At 39.9% G+C, this 20,281-nt stretch overlaps 1 protein-coding gene across 1 annotated transcript in view; it reads right to left on the reverse strand.

Annotated features, from left to right (window-relative positions):
• Positions 1–695: 695 nt before the first annotated feature.
• The window catches only part of LOC139720417 (integrin beta-1-binding protein 1-like), a 30,844-nt gene continuing 11,258 nt past the window's right edge, over positions 696–20,281 (reverse strand). Inside the window, exons 2-6 of the mRNA XM_071631778.1 lie at positions 14,652–14,769; positions 9,602–9,732; positions 5,851–5,985; positions 5,058–5,201; positions 696–810 (exon numbers count right to left, since the gene is read on the reverse strand). Of these exons, the coding sequence (XP_071487879.1) occupies positions 739–810; positions 5,058–5,201; positions 5,851–5,985; positions 9,602–9,732; positions 14,652–14,769 (600 nt within the window). The 3' untranslated portion in view covers positions 696–738. The remainder of the gene's footprint in view (positions 811–5,057; positions 5,202–5,850; positions 5,986–9,601; positions 9,733–14,651; positions 14,770–20,281) is intronic.

The raw sequence follows: 20,281 nt of genomic DNA on the forward strand, positions 1-20,281 counted from the left end.
CTGAAACTAGAAACTTGCATTATTTTTGGTAACAAGCAGTACAAAATACTGCATGTAATAATAAACGAAAAAAAAAAATGTAACAGCTGGCATCTCTGTAAAAGTATCTCCAGTTGATCCATGTGTGGATTCATGCTTGAAATCAAGAGAAGAAAAATCACTGCTGATGTCATAGGGAAAAAAAAAAACAACAGCAAGCAAAACAAGAAGGGAAACTATAGAATTTCTACAAAACAAATGTCATATCATGTATACTTTAAGTAGTACAGGCAAGTGTTATTACAGTACCATCTTAACGCCTATGATACGGACCACAGTCTTTTGAATTTATCTGGACTGCCGGAGATCTAATATTGAAAATAAAGTTTCCCAGGTTCTCTATATCACAATGAAAAAAAAAATGGACTCCATATACAATTGTAGGGGTTGACCACAACAACAACAACAACACCATCATCATCAATAACAACAACAATACCACAATATCTTTCACAGTTTTTCTGTGACACTACAACTGGATCCGTTCTTCTGGGTATCATAGTAGAGAAAACACGATGTGACTAAGCTTCGCGTTTGGAGCCTCGCTGAGGCATAGGGCTTGATCTTGTCCTCCAATGCTGCACTGTGCTGGTTCTGAGATCCCACTCACGACGGGGGGAAAAGCGGAACTCTGCCCATGCCAGGAGGAGGGGTCGGGAGTTAGCACAAAGTCGGGGCTGACTGTACACCTTCGTTAACTCAGAGGGGTGTGAACTGGCACACCGCGTTGAAGAGCAGCTCCAGACATTTGCAGATCTGCGTCGCCTGGGGCTGAAGATAAAAGGAGAAAAACCCAGAAAAAAAATGTGCAGTGAAGCTAAAGGACGCAAAATCCTTCACGACTGATGTTGGTGACTTGTGGGGAGACATGCATATCATATTGAGTACAGAACATAGAGAATATCAAAGCAATCTAAAGTGAAACACTCCATGTCCAAGTTGATTTCAAAACATAGAGGGGAAAAAAATATTTCAATGACAGTTTCATCAAACTTGATCAAAGGAAAATACAACTAAACTTAAAACTGTAACACTGTTTTGCAAACAGTGCTATTAGTGTACACGTAAGTCGTAATCAAATATGCACATTGGGCAAATCATGATCTGCTGAAGAGTTTACTCAATATTGCACCACCAAGTAATTAGTGATATTTAGTGAAAGTCATCACTTATCACTAGCTCTGTTCAACAACTCAATCACCTCCAGTGCACATCATCAATAAAAATCCTTGTACAAATTTGTAGACTGACAGACTTTTAACCATTTGGGTGCCATGGTGTATATCTCCTGTGTGCACCATTATTCTGTTACCACTAAGCATGGGCACTTTTCGAAAACATTCTTGTTTCAAAGCCTTCCATGTAACTTTTTGCGGAAGCATTTATGCTCAAAATACAGTACAGCAAAGCTGCAGAGTAAATTGCACGCTTTGCTGTGATGTACAGTTTATGACAAAGCTATGGTTACTTTACTTGCAATGGCCAGTGTTCAACCCACTGAAAATGAATCCCGAGTATACTTGGGCAGGAGTCTCGGGGAAATGCGTGTTGTAGCAAAATCAGCTCGTCCTCGATGGGTTAAAAACAATTTGGTCCCTGTGTGGTTATGCATATGAGCAAAATATGTGAAATTGGCAAACCCATCGACTGAGCTGGGCATGCAGACATGGCACAAAGTGTTAATGTGCATTCAAATCATTATTAAAAAAGTCAACATTCCTTATTAACTCGTTTAAGACAAGTATCGAGTATACTTAAGCAGATGTCTACAGGAAATGTGTGTTATAGCAAAATCAGCTTGTCCTCAATGAGCTACAATATATCTACGTTGCATCATGAAGGTCAGGAAAAAACCAACATTGATAAACTTAAAAATGCGTATCATTGTAAAGCTAGGAGTCCAATTTTTCAGACATGGTAAAAAGAAAGAACTGACTTGGGGTTACTTTCGTATTGGTGATCTGTGACTGCACCACACAGAATCCACAAAATTGTTCCGTGCAGGCTATGGGTCAAAGGGAAAGCTCGCCCTGCAAATTAGTTTGTGTGAATATAAGCAGAAAAATAGGAAGAGCAGGACTGCAAAAAAGTTTGAGCCAATTCTTAAAGAAAGCAATGACTTTTTGGAAGTTGTGATTATCGGACACAAATTGGCAATTTCCTGACATCATAATATGTAAGCTCTTCCCCTTCCCCCATTGCTTTGTACTGTGGAATGAGAAATTCTAATTTTCCCATCAAGTTCAATTTCTGATTATTATGCAGCCTCAATAGGACGGTTGAAATTTTTTCTTAAAAACTTTTCTTAAAATTGTTTCTAGATTAAACCATATACAGTTATGGTTTATTGAAAAAAAAATAGTGATATCTCCTTATATTTGCGATGTTACTGCCAAATTTTTAATGTTAGGATGTTTTGAGTTTACAAGTGAACTACATACAGTACATATATATGCATCAAATGTGATAATTCCACAAAAATTTCAAATCACTGCTCCCGATGGTAAACAGTGCCTTTAATTCTGGGTGGTCACATATTTGACATGTGAGGGAAAACTGGAGTCATGGTAATTATCTTTTTCCATGAAATATTGCGATGAATGATGGAAAGCAATGTTTAAAAAAGAAAGAAAATAGAGCAATGACTTTAAAAAGATGGAAATTTGTGGAAAGACATATGACAACTATAGAAGAGACATGCACACATAACTTCCGATCATACTGCCAGGAAGACATAAAGATACTATCACTTATCATGGAACTTGGTAAGAGGGTTGGTAATTAAACAAACATTTTCAAAACTTGGCACACACTGTTGGGGTGGGGGGGGGGGGGGGGGAGAGGGGGAAATTTGTCTCAACTCCCTGACAGGAAACATAAAAGACGCAGGAAAGCGAAACGATGGGAAGGCTCGGAGAAAGACAGTAAAAGCCCGCGAAGCGCGGAGAGAAATTGGGAGAGTGGGTACGCTGGGCGGCTGAGTCAGCTCGACGTATCAACGAGTGATAGCGATCACCGCTGCAGGATATTTTAATGCATGGAGATGGGACAGGGATGTTATGTTTCGAACCCCAGATTTCGGCACTGGAGCCCTACTCTCCGCCTCCCGAGGGGGGAAAGTGCGGACTTGGGTGCTTAAGAATTAAATGGAAAAAGAACCTTTTGAATTCAGGCATGAATTTATCAGTCCTACACCTTAATCCCTCTTAAACCTACATCTCTCTTCCACCATGCTGTTTGTCAAACATCTAGATTTAGTACAGTGTATTTTATATTTTTGTCCTCTTAATTCAAAACAGTTCTAAGCCCTCAGGTGATCAGTTTAGAAAAAAATAAAATTCAAGTTAAAAAATCAGAGTATCCACACATATTCCAACTAAGGAGTCAATGATTTTTTTATTAATTTATTTCCTTACCCTTGAATTAACCTCTACGGCAGTATCATGCTCTTTCTTTCAGTTCTCAATGAAAATAATACTCAAAGACACGGTCTTCAATCAGATCTTGAGATTTGGTGATTCAATTCCTGATTGCAAATGTGTGTTTAATAGGGCATATTCCCCCTCTTTACAGTCAGGTGTTGTAGACACCATTACTATTTCCTAATACTACCATTATTATTTCATAATGATGGTAACAATGATGACTATACAATATTTACAATATTAATGTTGATATCATAATAATGCATTTATACAAGTGTCATGACAATTACAATCATCATCATTAGTTTAACAAATATCTTTATCGCTACTTTTTGGCTCTGTTTTGTACAGAGAACAGAGAGAGAGAGACAGAGAGCATGGGACAAACACCTGTCGATGTGATGAAAACAGGAGAAAATGCACAAACACACACACACACACACACACACACACACACAAATAGAAAGTCAGCATGCTCTTTGTCTTTAAATGGCTCAATGTCGTCTCACAGTACACTGAGAATATTCGGTGTCTACGCCCAGAAGTTGAATGTAAAAACTGACTCATGGGCATGTTTGACTCTGCAGTGCATTAGGAGGAATACATCTGGAGGCTGAGACGGACGAATCACCAATAAAATTCCTGGGAACGGTTTTGACCACAGAAGGATTCGATATCTCCGCGCCGCTTCACGTGCGCAGGACTTCCCAAGAAGGATCCTCGCCATGATCGGGGCGTGAGCACACCTACCCCTTGGCAACGTGGCCAAACACTTGGTGGCACAAACCAGATCTTCACGCACGGGACCCATGGGTGGGCATGCCTCTAATTCTGCTGCAGATGGGACTCCAACTTTTCGAACAAAGGAAGGCGATAATCCAGTTTATATATCTTAAAGGAGCAGTGTGAACACTTTAATACCCACATACACACAAACTGTAAAGGTGAACAATATTACAAAACGGGTTCAATACTGCTGAAAGGAGTCGCTTGTGCTTTCTGCATTTGTTCACTAATGCACTGGAGTGCAAAAAGGGTGCAAGAAAGCATAACAGCACTGTGTCGTATTTTACGGCAGATACATGTACAGTGTAGCTGTGACCTGTGCATGCAGCACGAACCTTGTAAAGCCGTTGAGGACAAGTCCGGAGTATACTCGGGCCGGTGTCTATGGGAAATGTGTGTTGTAGTAAAATCAGCCTATCCTCAGTGGGTTAGCAATCGCTTTGATTCACACAGTGGTAGGCACAACCAAATCGACGAGTGGCCCCATTGTACTGAAATACGTTTTACCAGCCAATATCATAGTCCACAAACCCACTTTATAAATCAAATAATGCACAGGTTTAAGTTTGTGATGTAATACGGGAAATGCAGCACACTTCAAGGTATCACAATATCATGCAAAATGTTGCACCATTGTACATGCTCTTGAATGTGCTGCATCTCCACTAATTAAACACAATCTCACTTGAGCATTATTTGTATACTAACCTCATTAAATTCAAATGACACTAGTAAGGACCAGTATTATAAGGCCAGGTGGGACCACCGTGTCACACAAGAGAAATTGAACCCTCACACATCGCTTACCTGGTGAGTACATTCAAACAGTAGACAGTCGTAGACCTCCTCCCCCTCTTGACCAAGCTTGACCGCCATCAACTGCCGGCCCAAGCTGTCCTCGTAGTGGACGGCGCGGATGATTTCTACCAGACCATGTCTCCAACGTACTACCTGTATTCGTGTTCATCATCATTATGATAGTTTTGTTTTGTTTTGTTTTTGTTTTGTTTTTTTTTGGGGGGAGGGATACGGAAGTGTGGCATTGGGGAAGGGTATAATGAAAGAAATAAAGAGGAGAGGTGACGCTAATGTCAAACTCTACTGTCACCCCTGAGGGGTGATAAGAATAGAATTGAAAGACTATATTTGCATCATCAATATCAGTATTTATAATTCCGCTTTACACTATGTAATTTTAACATATATTCTATATGAAGACAATGAAAATAGTAAAGCATAAAAAAAGCAGACACGTTTCAGGCGTTTTAGCGAGTAATCTTGACGGGAGGTTTCTGGCAGTTCAATTACTAATGGTTTAATAGACAGGATAAAAGTGGGTGACACAGCATTTGCTCTTGCAACTATTGCTTTGGTCTTTAATATTTTCTCCAACGACTTCGGGTTTACGGCTAGGATTGTAATAGGGCTTTAGGTTTAGTCTGGTGTAGGGATTAGGATTAGGGCTAGGTTTACAAAATGTTTGTGGGTAGAATTTATGTTTGGCTTAGCGTTTAAATATTTCATGGAAGCAATTGTCGCAGGAGCAAATGTCGTGGAACCAAAAAGGGGAAGGGGGGGGGGGGTATCTTGTCCAACCTACCTGTGGCGGTCTCATGCCAGGTGGAACCTGATACCGGTCCTGCGGAAGTTTCTCCACTATCTTCATGCCGTACTTGGAGAGGTTGAGCGTGACAAAGTCCTGGTCATTCTCCGCAAACTTGAACTGACCATCCATCTGTTGAGGGTGCAGATTAACACCTTTTAATATTCAAAGTGACATTCACCTCAAAGAAAGGGAGAGTTACAGTTACAGCAAGGATGGATGATAAAGCAAAGCTTGTCATCTACTGAGTAAAATCTACATCTTGTACATCCACATGGACTCTTTATTTTAGCAGTGATATTCAAGCAGATTAAAGATTAATGTAAATTGTTTTTTCCTTTCTTGTGTTTCTCTTCATACATGTACAGTTGTCTTTTATGAATTTTGATGCATTATCCTACAGGCTACATGTACAATGTACGTATATTCAACCTCCTCAACTTTTCTCCACATTCTTTTTAAGGAACATAATAAATTGCATGATAATTTACAAGACTTTTAATTTTCAAGTACGATAATCAACAAACACTTATTTTATTCTTGTATTTCCTATTCTTTGCATAGTAAATTACAAAGATTTATACACCCTAGTTGCATAGCGAGTAGCAAATTGTTTTTACACACTGCACTCTCATGATTTTTAAAAGATAAGTACAAAAGCAAATGTTGACCCCCTAGAAAACCCAGGTTGTTGCTTTAAAGATAATCAATCAAATGAAATGAAAATGGAGAAGACTTCTAATGGGTCTGACTCCTCCTACGAATTAAACCAAGAACCTGCTCCATCTAATGCAGACGGACCATCCAGTGAACCACTGAAGCTCCTAGGATGCTACCCTGTATGTATGTCACTATAATTACTGGCAACCCCTTCGCTCCTAAAAAGGGGAGGGGGCCTCAAAGGGGGGCCTCTCCTGTTACTTCCTGCTTTATATTATGACAGCTCCCCAATTAATAGCTCTCCTATCAAATTACATGACCAATGTGTGGTGTGAGCACTTCTGAACACAACTTCACTTGCTGCTGTGTCAACTTGCACAATGTACAATTGTCTGTCCTTGTCCCATGAAGTCCCATGTATCTGCCCCATGAGGCCTAAGTCTCATTATGTCCTCTCTGATCTTTATGTCTCTATTCCACCACTCCAAACTGTGATAAAAGAGCACTGCCCCATAACATCATACTCACTTTATACAGTTGTACGTATCAATCACAAACAATGGACTGTACATTGCCATTATTGTATCCTACATTTCCTAGTGTGTCAGGTAGAGTAAAAATCCTCTTTGATTTGAGCATTCTGTTCCTCTGTTCACTTCGACCGCAGAATTTTTGAGGAGCCTTTTTTTAGGAACCTGAGGGTGTTAGCTCATTCTACAAAACTTGTAAGTAATGTATTGTAAAATGAGGAATATTCGCGTGCAATTTAATTTTGCGAATTTCGCGAGAGCCAAGATTTGCGAAATTAAAATGCACGCAAAAGTTCTTGTCTACACTATATGCATAGAATGTCAGAGGCAACATGCAAAAATGTCAAAGGCCGTTGGCTCGAATTTGTGAAAATTTCATGCCACGAAAATATCGTGTTTTCCAGTACATGTTCTTTATTGGAAGAAATATGTTATCATGCATTATAAAATGGGTTCAAGAATGTAGCCAATAGGAAGCGCTGAAATGAGTCACACGTGCTTTGGTTACTCAGTCCCATTGCACTGCGTGTTAAATCCTATTGCCGATCGTCTGTGCGCGCGGCAGCTCCTTTGAATTGCATGCATACGCGCTGTCAATCCTGTTAACAACTTCTAGTTCGGGCTGCCGGCCAGCCGGCCTTTCTTCCCTTGTGCATGTGTGGCGTACGTATCATACGTACAGTGTACAGTAGACCAAGCGTTGTGGGACCGGACGCGTACATGGAGTCACTTTGAAGGGCAAATCCAACGATTTAGCAGGTTAATTCTCATGCCGTTTTCAGAGTATGTTGTCTAGTAGGCCTATATGAGGAGTCTATATCAAGTCTTTAAGGTAAAGGGTGCATATTCTATGTAAAATAAGTAAGTTTTCATGCGGGAACTTAAGTGTCCGGAAACCCAACCCCCCATCATACTTATGTGCGGGAGTTCCGAGTGCGATGTGCGTACAACAGTAAATGTTTGGGACGAACATCTTCGGACGTCTTGACCCACAAAGGTACGTGAAAAACGCTGAAAAATGCTGTTAGTTTTCGAATTTTCGACCCATTTTATAAAACAAATGATGCACAGGATTATTTCGTGGCGTTAGTGGAGGCGTATAGCTCACTCTCGGGTATTTACAATGTAGTGCAACATGCACTCGGCTTCGCCTCGTGCATGTTTCACAATTGTAAATACCCTCGAGTGCACCACGCCTACACTAACACACTCTATCCTGTGCATCATTTGTATAGCAATGCATTGTTCTACATCAATTGATTATTAAAGGATGTGTTCTTCCATTTAAAATCGGTCACATTTGCTGAATCTCAATTCAAATGCTAAAAAAAATTTAGAGGTGCCTGCCAATGCACTGATGACAAGATAGTGACTTTAATGCAGCAAAATTCCTTTTTGATTTGATACGGAAATACTTGAAGAGGGATTCTTTTTCTTATATAAAATCTTCCTTCATGGCACCGCTCCATGGAGGATTTCGCCAACAATGGCATAACAGGAGATCGGTGCCAAATCTTTTGAAGAGTGTGAGGAGTTAGTGAGGCCATGTGACAAATAAACTGACGAAAACCACATGGTGCGAGTACAGTTGTACAGTGTAATCCCTCACATAATATTTGGCTCGTAGACTCAGATCTTACCGGTTCAGGCTTGGCCATCACATTTCAATGCTGACATGGCTCCACAGCTAGAAGGTGAAAGACCTCCATAAATATTTCACTGCATGCCTTTTAGGCCCAATTCACACCAAATGCCTGGTCCACTTGCCCGCAATGTTGTGCACTTACAGTAAAATATATCAGAGAAAAGGGGCTGTACGTAGCTAAAATTGGGCCGCGGCTCGGACTCACATTACTGTTTACGCCAAGCTTGGGCCATGGCAAAGCTTTGGTGTAAACGGGGCCTTTAGGCTACTCTGAATTTATGGAATTTGGTAGGAAACACTAGATTCGGTCCAGTTTGGCCTGGTCTATGGCCTGGAATTTGTTTGAAAAGAATAGAACAAAGTAAAGGACTACAGCAATTCTTCACTAGTGTAAAAGTGGATTCTTTCGTGGTGGTTTTATTTTCGCGCTTTTCGCGCTTTGAGGTTGAACCGCGAATTTAAACATCACGCGAAAATGTTTTGAACTCGCCGCTTGTTACAACGCTATTGCGCACATGCACACACAAAGATTTCGCGCATTGAGAGTGTTGATGGTCAACACACACACAGCGATACCGCGCAATGTAGGTACAAGCATGTTATAAAGTACTTGAGAGACAGGATTTCAGGTAAGCCTGCATTTATTTTTAATTTCTATTTAATAAATAAAAGAATAATTGGATTATAGTTTGAGTTTTCATGTGCAAAATAAAACAGTTTTTGCTGACTGTGAATTCACAGATTTTGCCGACCGCGAATTTAAACACACGCGAAAAAGTCGGCACTGATGGAAACCGCGAAAGTATCTGTACGCAAAAGAAACCACTTTTACAGTATGTTGTACTTGTACACGCAGGTCTATTCAGAGCAGGCCCTGAAACTGGAATAGCAGAAAGTTTTTATTGGTCCAAACCTGTGCCTGGTCTAGGGCCTGGATCAGGTCTAGGTGGTCTTCTTGTGAGTGCTGAAGCCCCTGGGCAGTGGCAATCATCCCAACATACCTCACCAGGAAATCTACAGAGAGAGTCAGCGGGTCCCGAACAACTGCAAAGAATAAGTGGAAAAAAATCTATGAAACTAAAGTGGGTGTTATTCCATAAAAGAAAAAAAAAAGATGAATCGAAATGTAACATGGGATTACATTGTAGTGTCTCTGTAGTTTGCAAAATGACTATTAAAACTGAGTAGCTTGTACAATGTGCTAAAGATTGTGAATCAGACTCTTTTCTTTTTAATCTTTATATCACAAATAATCCCTGAAACATTGTGGAAAAGGAAGAGCACTTCATAATTTCTGTTCATAAAAAGGCTAGCACAGGTACTCTATTGAAATCTTCCAAAGACTAATCATATCTTGTCATATTCCCTCCAAGATGCTGACATCCCTGTATAGACTGCACATGACCTGTCAAGTTTTTTTAAAAAAAGGAGAAACAATACTTTGTACACAGTATATCTGCAAATTAAAAGCATATCTGTACAAGTCACATTCACAAAAGCAGCCATGCATTAAAATCCTCAACATCTCAACCATTTCTTCATTGCTCATATAAAGCTTGGGTGGTCAGGAAATATGAAGAGGAATCATAGAAATGAAAAAAATCATGTGGGTGAATATTTCTCTCTTTTTTTTTTTTTGCCCCTTTTCAGCTATCCATACACGCAGCACAAGCTCCTATGACATTTGGAGTTTGTGTCTCACAGTGAGTTAATCCACACGTCTTTGCTGACTGATACTATCAAGCTATAACTGACTTCAGAGGCTTGTATCAATTTCAAATCCCCACCCGCCCCATCGATCCACTTGCCTCAACATCAATCAGCTCCGAAGTCACTCACATTTCTTCCCCGAAAAAAAGAGAAGAAAAATGATGATTATGCTGATTGAATTACTGATGAGCGAAGCGTTCCTTATCGTTAGCTCTCCGCGGCGACAAGTGCAAATCAAGATATATCTGAGCTCGTGACGGAGGCACACATGTTCCAGCCGAGACGCCGTTCGACTCTCTCTGGCTCAGATTCTTCTGGATCTGGGTAAAACTGGAGGTAGATCCCTGCCCCCCTCCCTCCCTCTCCACAGGGGATGAGGTACAAATGAGATTAGGAGTGTAACAGGAAGGGGGTGGGTCTGGGCTGAACGCAATTATCCACTCCTATTAGAAGGTTAATAAAGTGATGGATGAAACATCCCGGTATATATATGGATCCGTGCCTTTTTCTTTCTCTCTTTTTTTTTTCCCCCTCGGTGCATGTGTGTCTCTGTGTATGCGTGTGTGTGCCTTACACGTGTGTGTCTAAAAAGTGTGTCACGTACGTGTATTAAAGTGTGTCCACATGTTGTGCATGTTTCGGCGTGATAGGTGAGGATGAGCTGGACACAGTCAAATTGAGATGCATCTACTGTTCATTCAGAGCACCAAGCTGGGGGGGGGGGGGGCACCCTGTGAGACTCAAACCCATGCCTTACAGCTTCCTGCATAAGAGCACAACCACAGTGCCTAATGACATAACCCACAAAAGTATTATGATATCATGCTACTAGTAAAAAAGGGAAAGTATGGACAATGGGCCTGAATTTCAGTTTGGTATTTGAAAGACTCTTGATTGACATTTGGTGGTACAATATTTGAAGACAAGGAAATTCATATTTCAACTGGGATTACAATTCAATGTATCTCCATTGTTTCCTATACTCTTGGAAGTAAACACAGACATGAAGACTCGGTAAAAGCAATCAGGCACTGAAACATACACATCTGTGTACAAAATTGTATACCAAAGATCTTTAAATCTGTGTTGTCCCTATTTGGGAGCATGACCATACATGTACATAACCTTGAGAGAGTTTTCTGCAAGATAGCCAGTTGTGTTTGTGCAAGGTACTGTAATTCAAGTTGGTTTGTGGTTGCTATTTTGGTTTTTGAAAAAAAAAAGGAGAGAAAAAGTATTCTAACGAAGATAAAAGTGCAAGGCATTGAAGTAAAGCAGAGACACTGAACAAATTTGCTTTGTTCTGCAAAACAACCAGATTCATATAAGATTAAAATACTAGTTCAAACAAATTTGAGATCATGAAAACTGTGACTTATAATACAGTTGTATTAAATTAATGAGATTATGGTAAGGATAAGTCTGTAAATCAGAACAACTGGGAATGTCTGAAAATGCCACCATCGAGCTGCAGTCCTACAAGTATGATGAAACAGGTGTTTCTTGGACAGCTTGGAAATATACGTGGTCCATTATAATTCAAACAATTCTTGGGACGAGGAGGGGGACAAAAAACGGCAACTACGAAGACTCAAAACAGAAACAGACAGCCGAGACAAAAAAGGACCACAAATGACCGCATAACCGCAGGAGATATAAATCGTCCCCAGCAGAATCTCGGCTCGCCATGAAATCCCAACGGTCGACTCCGACAGCAGCTGCACATCTCCCTTGTATGGGACAAGATTCTGAAAGTGTACTTTTGAAAAGTTTTGGTTTCCTGAGATTTTTGTGTTCTTCTTGTCGTTTCTCCTGGCTGCGTTTCGACGCCTCGGCTCTGCCGAGAGAGAATGAGAGAGCGATGGTGGCTTGTTGGAGGAAATTGGGGTAGGCATTCGCCCCTCCTCCGATCCCTTTCTCTTATTAGGCTCTCGACGCGAGGGAGAGATCAGTGTCTCCTCGGCTGATTGCCGATTGCGCTGCTGTTACTCCTACGACTGAAGAGTGCACTCGACAGTCCATGGGTTCCTCTAAACAGGGCCCACTCGGCTGGATCTGCGTGGACAAACCTTCAGCCAGACATATTTTAGAGACATTTCAAGATTCGTTCGTTTTCAGAGCAGTTTTGCAGGTGGCATGAAAAACACTTGTAGGTATATTAATCCCACTGATATCACAATGACGAGTTGCAGGGTGTTTAAAGGAACTATTTACAATTGGAAGCAGTGATTTAAAAAATGTTTGACTTAACACATTTGATGCATAATGTGAAAGTCAGTTGTACACCCCGTATCACAAAACAACCTACTGCATAAAAATTTCACAATAGAGCCTAAAATACAGGAGATATTACTATTTTTTCTCAATAAACCGTAAGATGTTGGTGGTTTATTCTAGATACAATTTTATCACAGTATTGTTCACATTTTGTATATCTAACAATTTACTTAAACATTGATTGTACAGATTAAGAGTTGTACATTGGTTGTTTATATCATTAACTCGCATTTCAGAGCTATTTTGAAGCACTAAAGCTACATTGTGTAGGTTTTTGTTTTACCCGTTGAGGGCGAGTCCCGGGTATACTCGGGCAAGTGTCTATGGGTACGTGTGTACGTAGTAGAAAAATCAACCTGTCCTCAATGGGTTAAAGCTCTGGGAACAGAATTTTCTGGGTACAAGTACATGCTGAAAAGACAGCTCTCTACAACTCTGTCCTCAGAACTGCCATGAGACTCAAACTCTGACTCAATAATACTTTGTTGGCAACCTACAAAAGGAAGGGGATGAAGAAGAAGGCAACTTACTTGTACAAGAACCTGCTCTGAAAACTTATATCTACCTGTAGGATGGATAATAGTGTACATGCAAACATACATGCATACACACACATCCATGCTACACATCACGATGAATACATTGTAGATCAAAGCCTGGCATCATGCAAGATGTGTACATTATTCAGCTGGTACACTCTATGCCAAAGCAGCCATAGGCTGGGCTTATACATTAATTGCCTAGACTATGAAAATTTGACTGTTATGGTGTGCCTGAGTTCCACTCATTTTTGCAGGGCATGAAACTGTGAATTGCTACATTCTGAGTGGGTTGTCTTTAAATAGATATCCTCTACTCCACTTGTTAGATAAAAAGACAACAATTTCAAAACAAACCAACAGCTTTATTCAATCTCCTGACTATGTGAATTTCTGTATAAGCATACTACCTACAGTTTTATTACACTGACTGAGCGTATTACATTGAATGTATTCTGTCCAATTAACAGAATCCAATCCAATTCTATTCAAAGCAATTCAATTCAATCCCATTCAATACTATCTGATCCTTTCCGATCAAACGTGATTGAATCCAATTGAACCCAATCCAATCTAATCCAATCTAATCCAATCCAATCCAATCCAATCCAATCCAATCCAATCCAATCCAATCCAATCCAATCCAATCCAATCCAATCCAATCCAATCCAATCCAATCCAATCCAATCCAATCCAATCCAATCCAATCCAATCCAATCCTATCCTATCCTATCCTATCCTATCCTATCCTATCCAATCCAATCCAATCCAATCCAATCCAATCCAATCCAATCCAATTTAGTTACTATGAGTTTCGTATACTCAGTGCTGTTGTGAACAGTTATAGCTGACCTTCCAGGATCAAGTTTAAATCTTTAAGTCCCAGTCACATATAAACACGGATGCTCAAGGATCTACAGTTTGTACACAGTGATCCGGGGAGATCCGCTGAAGTCCGGGGAGATCCGGGGAGATCCGGGATAGTTTCGACCTCGATGGAGTGTCGACGAGCGTTGGTATGACTGTGCACACGGTATCAACACGGCAGCTACACGGATAGGGCAGAAAGACCACGGCATCTACACAGACAAACACGGCATCTACATTTGTACACGGATCAACACGGCAGCTACACGGCAGCCACACGGACCACCCCGGATTGCTTTGCCAACACGGCAATCCCTGGATGACGCCGGATGTTTTTGACAGCAAAAGTTGCTGTGCTGGCCTCCCAGATGTCCGCGGATCTACACGGACATACACAGATGTCCAAGGCATCAACACGAATCTCTCCCCAGATCATCCCGGATCAGATCCGGGGTGGTCCAGGGTGATCTGGGATGTCTATGTGACTGGGGCTTTAGTTTCGTTTGTTGGGATAATACACACACACACATGGAACTCTCCTGTCTACATGGGGTATCTAAGGCTACTCACAGGGGGGCTTTCGCTCCGCTACCATGCCTCCTGTCTCTTTGTAGCCCGTCCTCAGCGCAGAGTGCTGGTTTGGCCGCAGGGGCGCGGCAGCCGGGGGATACCCGTAACCAGGATCTACCTGCAGGGGGCAAAAGGGTCAAGGACATGAGAAAAGGGAATCATTAAGATGGTAGAATACTTTGTAGAATAAGTGATACTATGTACAACTGTACATTGATTAGCACACACATCTGAAAGGCTACTTCCTATAAATATGCTAGGCATTCTATTACCAATGTTCCCAGTTTGAGGAATCTGAGCTGCTAGGTTAATACTACCATAATTAAAGATATTGCGTAGATACGAAGCAATGAAATGAGAAAAACAAGCTCCACAAGACAAAGAGTGCTTCAAAAAAGTGATGAAATTTGTTAGTACGTGTATTATTCACTATGTTTAAGAACAGCTTCTTGTGATTATTTAAAAATTATCTTGATTATTTGAGAAATAGCGCCCTCATTCGATTATCGCCACAGTGAGTGTCTGAACACTACAGCAAATTGTGATTTCCCCCACAAAATTAGCAAATTCCATTCTTGTTAGGTTGGGCTATTTGAGGTTAAGCTGCTATTTAAAGAACAAAGACAGGCAATAATGCTATTATCTCCATGCAAAAACTTGGCATCGTGACAGCTGGAATAATGAGCATTTCACATACATCATCAGCATTTGGTAACATACAGCGTATAAAAAGCGAAATCATTTCAGGTTTGAAATATAAAATAAACACCGAAATGGAAAATAATTCTTACCCAATATGTACAAAATGTACACATACAATGTAAAAAAAAATTTGGCACAGCTTTAGCCTTGAGATCCCCCGCCCCCCCCCAAAAAAAAAAAAAAAAATGTTCTGCTACTTTTGTCACTGTGTTTAACTATACATGGTGTGCTTTGAAGGTGAAGGTTCCATCCAAATTTATGATTTCCTTTTTCTAATTAACAAGAAACATTATTCTTACAAGGAATCTGCATCAAACAAACACGTCATCATAATCCATTTTTTTCTCTCTTTTTTAAAAATCACATCTTGTCTTCTTTAATCAAATCTGTGAACTACAACAAGCACAAGCTTAAGAAATTTTTCATCTCTAAACAAAACAGAACAAAAAAACAACAACTAATCATTTGACATGGAGGAGGTCTTCTGAGACTCCAAAATTAGCCATTGTTGATTCCACAAATCGAAGTCGATCGACTCGCACCTGGCTCTGTCAATGACTTCCTTAGCATCCAGCGAGATCAGATTCAACATTTTTCAGATTACACTGCGCTTCATCGTGATGCTAATGCAGTTGCAAATTTAGCTCTTCCCATAATCCCACCTACGTGCAGGTCAATCAAGGGTCGCTCGGCACTTTGTGAGGCCCTGAGATAACAAGGTACCGTCTTCATACTTCTTTACGGTTGATGAACGAAGTTTGAAAAACTGCTTGCACATTAAGATGTGTTATAATCTCAATTATTATCATGTTTTTCATAGCTGCCATTATTAACATATTAAAGAGCAGAATGAGATGAAAAGAATATTACTACTTTAATAGGTTTTATATACAACGTATTATTTTGCATTTTTTGTGAGAAGTCTGACATTTTTGAAGAAAAAGGCTTATTTGGGGGTCTCACAAGGCCTATTGAGAGTCTACATCAAGTGAGTTATCCTGTCTGTTGTGAGGTTGTAGCACCTGATAAAAAGCACCAGTATTTTACCTAATAGTCGCAAACAAGTGGTAGACTTGGTGATAAAGTCCTTGCCCTCTGACTTCACTGAAGTGTACACCAATCTTATGAAATGTCCCTTTTTTGGCATTTAATTATTAACCTGTTGAGGATGGACTACTGTAATTTTGCTGTAAGAGCATGCATTTCCCATCTGACACCTGCGGGAGTATACTTGGGACTCATCTTCAACGGGTTCAAATGAAGAAAATAGTATGAAAGACACACATGTATGGATAGATCAAATTTGTATTGTGATCATGTAATAACCCAGCACTGATGACTTTGTATGTAATGGTGAGTGAGCTGTAAGCTGCTACAAGTTGGATTTTGATGACTTAGTGCCCCAGACCATGATTTGAATCTAATATTTGTGTACAAAGCCACTAAAGGGAGATTTGAAGGTGATGACATCACCAACTTCCATAATTTTCATGCAATTCGCGAAACATTTGAGTGATATTACTAAATTTCATAACTTTCTATGTCTTCAATATAAAATTGGTGAAACTTGGACTATCATATTCATGTGATTGCACTCTCATTCATCTCAATATTGTGTGGGACTTTACTGTAGGGAAGGTTAAAGTAAAGTGTTGTTTATCTTTGAATAAAGGAGCTTTTTGTACCCAAAACATGGTGGAAAAGCGCTACATACGATACTGCAAAACACAATGAACCCAATACATGACCACGTACTAATACGTGTATTGTCATTTGATCCCATGATGCACATTCATCTAATCATAAATGTCATTACTACTGTATTTTACATCACTGGATAACTGACAATGGCTTTCACATAATAAGGTTCTTAACAACAACAACAACAACAAAGGAATTTACGATTCCATCTATAGTACCACGGTACATTTATTGTGTAATTCCCCCTCCCCTCCCTCTCTCCATCCCTTTCTCTGTCTCTCTCTCTGTAGCGGAACTACACTTGTATCCCTCTCTTTATACAATCAAAGTGTAGTTGTTGCATATTTCTCATACGATTGTACCAAGGAGGATTACGGGTAGTATAATTCCAATGCGATTGTTACAAACATGCAGTAATGTGAAGTGTCATTCAAGGAATGATGATTTCTGCCTTTAATAATCCTGTGGGGAAAATGCTAATTGATCACCAAAATACATTGTAGAGTACAAATTGTATGCCCAAACCCTTTAAATACTGTACAGTGTATGATTGTGTACTTTTTCAGGTTAAGTATTAATAGTTTCACAATTTGATGCATGAGAGAAAAAATACTTCAAATCATTACAAACTGCCTGGTCTCAGAGGACATGTACAAATTGTACATTGTGTACGTGTGTACGTTAACGATATTCGACAAAAGAATTGATTCAATACTACAGCTAACTGTACCTCTAAAAAGATTCTAGTTTCTGTTTCTTTTTCTATTTCATTATCTCACAGGATAGAGAAATCATCTGTGGATCATACTGTATTTCTTTAAATAGAAGAAGGGAAAAAATATATCACACTTCCTAATTCAGTATCCCAAAGTTCTCTCTGATGAATTAACCACAAAAGGCAAAACAAACAGAGCATAGACAACTTCAGAGAGCTGAAATTATGATAAAAATAATTCCCACCCCTCCATTGGTATGTCCCCTTTGATTGGTGTTCCGTTTCCCCCCTCTTCCAGCACGGAAACGCCAAGGTGGTGAAAATCCACCCCTGGAGGGGCGCAAGCTTCCAGTTTTGAATTGAATCATAACAGGATGGGTACAAATTGCTTACGGGGTCAGTGAGGGTCGTGGTGGAGAAGACGAGAGTGAGAGTTTCAGTCGGGCTGTCGACCCACAAGGTTCATTCTCCCTCCAAGTAGGAAAGTTGGAAAGTTCTCTTCATCAGTGCTGGCACGAAGATGAACACATGACTAAAATAGGTACAATTGTATGTGCTTCCCTGTACTGTCAACCACATAATGTATGGCACATTAATTCATAAAGCCTGCATTTACATTACTTTTTTCAAATGGCTTCACAGGCATTTTATCCTGAACATCATATACATTAATAACATTACCGGGTATATTGAAGAGTTTGTTCGCAAAAACCGATGAGTCCATATTTGCCAAATGGAGATATTTGTGATTAAAGGTCAAGAAAAATAAGGAGAATAATAAGAACATTTTTGCTTCTTTTGACCATAACTTCAAAAATATACCTTTATAATGTAGTGACCAATACAGCTGTATATCATTTAAAAGGTATTATTTTGTACTTTATGACAGAGACCGTACAGTACTTCAAAATCTTCAAAAATGGACATACCGGTTTTTGCGAACAAACTCTTCATATGTAACAATGCGGTACAACCGTATCATTGAAATACACAGTGTTCATGTACTTCAGATGGTTCACAGTAAAATCATGTAAGTAATTATAGTTTAAAGCATTATATAAGGCTTCTAACTTTTTTATCTTTCTTTCATCGCAGAATGTGTCACAAAAGGAAAAGCCACTTGGCAGTTTCTATCAACTAGTTTAATGTAAACACGTAAATGACTTGTATGCATTCTGCTTGTAATAAAGAGAATCTAATATTGACAACTTTGACGGGGTTGAAATCCGCGGTACAGTTTATCTCAGACAAAGATCAGGTGTATGTATTATAGTTCAAGAGATGGGGCAATGCCACATTAGCCCTGAAATAAATCACATTTCCCTGATCTGAAAACACGCAGATGGGGGGGGGGGGGGGGGGGGGGGGGGGGGGGGCAAAGCACATATTCTGTGCATGTTTCAGTTTTGGCCGCGATAAAAATCATGCTACAAGGTCCCGCAACACTGTTCTTACATGGCACAGCTTCCCCTTTCTATGCGACTCTTTTCATCGCGAGTCAACACTGCCATGGTGGCCAATTCCACACGGACGAACGGACCATGTACAGGGGGTTCTGAGCTACATGTACCCTTGGTTCTGGTAAAGCCGAGAGAGAGCAAGAGAGAAGGGGGGAACTTGCCAACTCAAGAAGGGGCCTAAAAAGCCAGAGAGGAAACCCATCACTCCACACTGGGTCTTACTCGTCCAATCAGTCATAAGGCGAAAGCGCAACGACAGTTTGATATCACACTTACTTTGACATTTGGGCTTTGCATGTTATTTCTCGTCGTCCCACGGAAGTGCCTCCATCAATGCTGCTGGGCTGATAGTGAACTATGAAAGTCTTTCTACGATTGAAAGATAGGACCTTCTGACACATCGCTCTGTATACAGAGAGCATCCTCCCCCCCTCCTTTCATTCTTTCTTTTAGTATGCAAGACTTGATCTGTTTGAAGAGCCCCAATCCCGACTTCTCAAGTCTTTATATACACCAAGAGCTTTCGTGAACAAAGGGGCAAATACTGTAGGAAGCAGAAAGGGGAATGCTAATACATCTTAGACTCAAAGTCCACCAATTTTTAAACAGGACAAGCACTCTTGTGTAATACTGGCCAAATGCCACAACACATCTCCAGTAAAACCACTTTATATTGCTGCCTATACAAATCGATGCAAATGTCCCCCCCCAAAAAAAAAATAAATAAATTATAATATATATATATTACATTGTATGATATTAATCATAAAAAATACACATACAAGCTGTACAAATAAATATGATAAATATTACTTAGCAAGTTGATGATGTCATACCCTCTCAATTTTTCATGTATGTTATATGAAATTTGGATTTTTTTTTCTTTTATTTAGTTTAGCTAATACAAGTAAAAGCATGTTCTCATATACTTTGTACCAAGATATATCAGAGTTAACATTTGTTTTTTGTTTTTTAATTTTGGGTGGTTTTAAGACAAGTTTTCTACACAGAACTCTGAAATGTGAGATTTTTGTCATTTCTACACATGAAAT

The sequence above is a fragment of the Diadema antillarum genome, unplaced genomic scaffold, assembly GCF_040938485.1.
Source record: "Diadema antillarum isolate AM-2024a unplaced genomic scaffold, OU_Dant_1.0 scf00000128, whole genome shotgun sequence".
In the NCBI taxonomy this organism is placed as follows: domain Eukaryota; kingdom Metazoa; phylum Echinodermata; class Echinoidea; order Diadematoida; family Diadematidae; genus Diadema; species Diadema antillarum.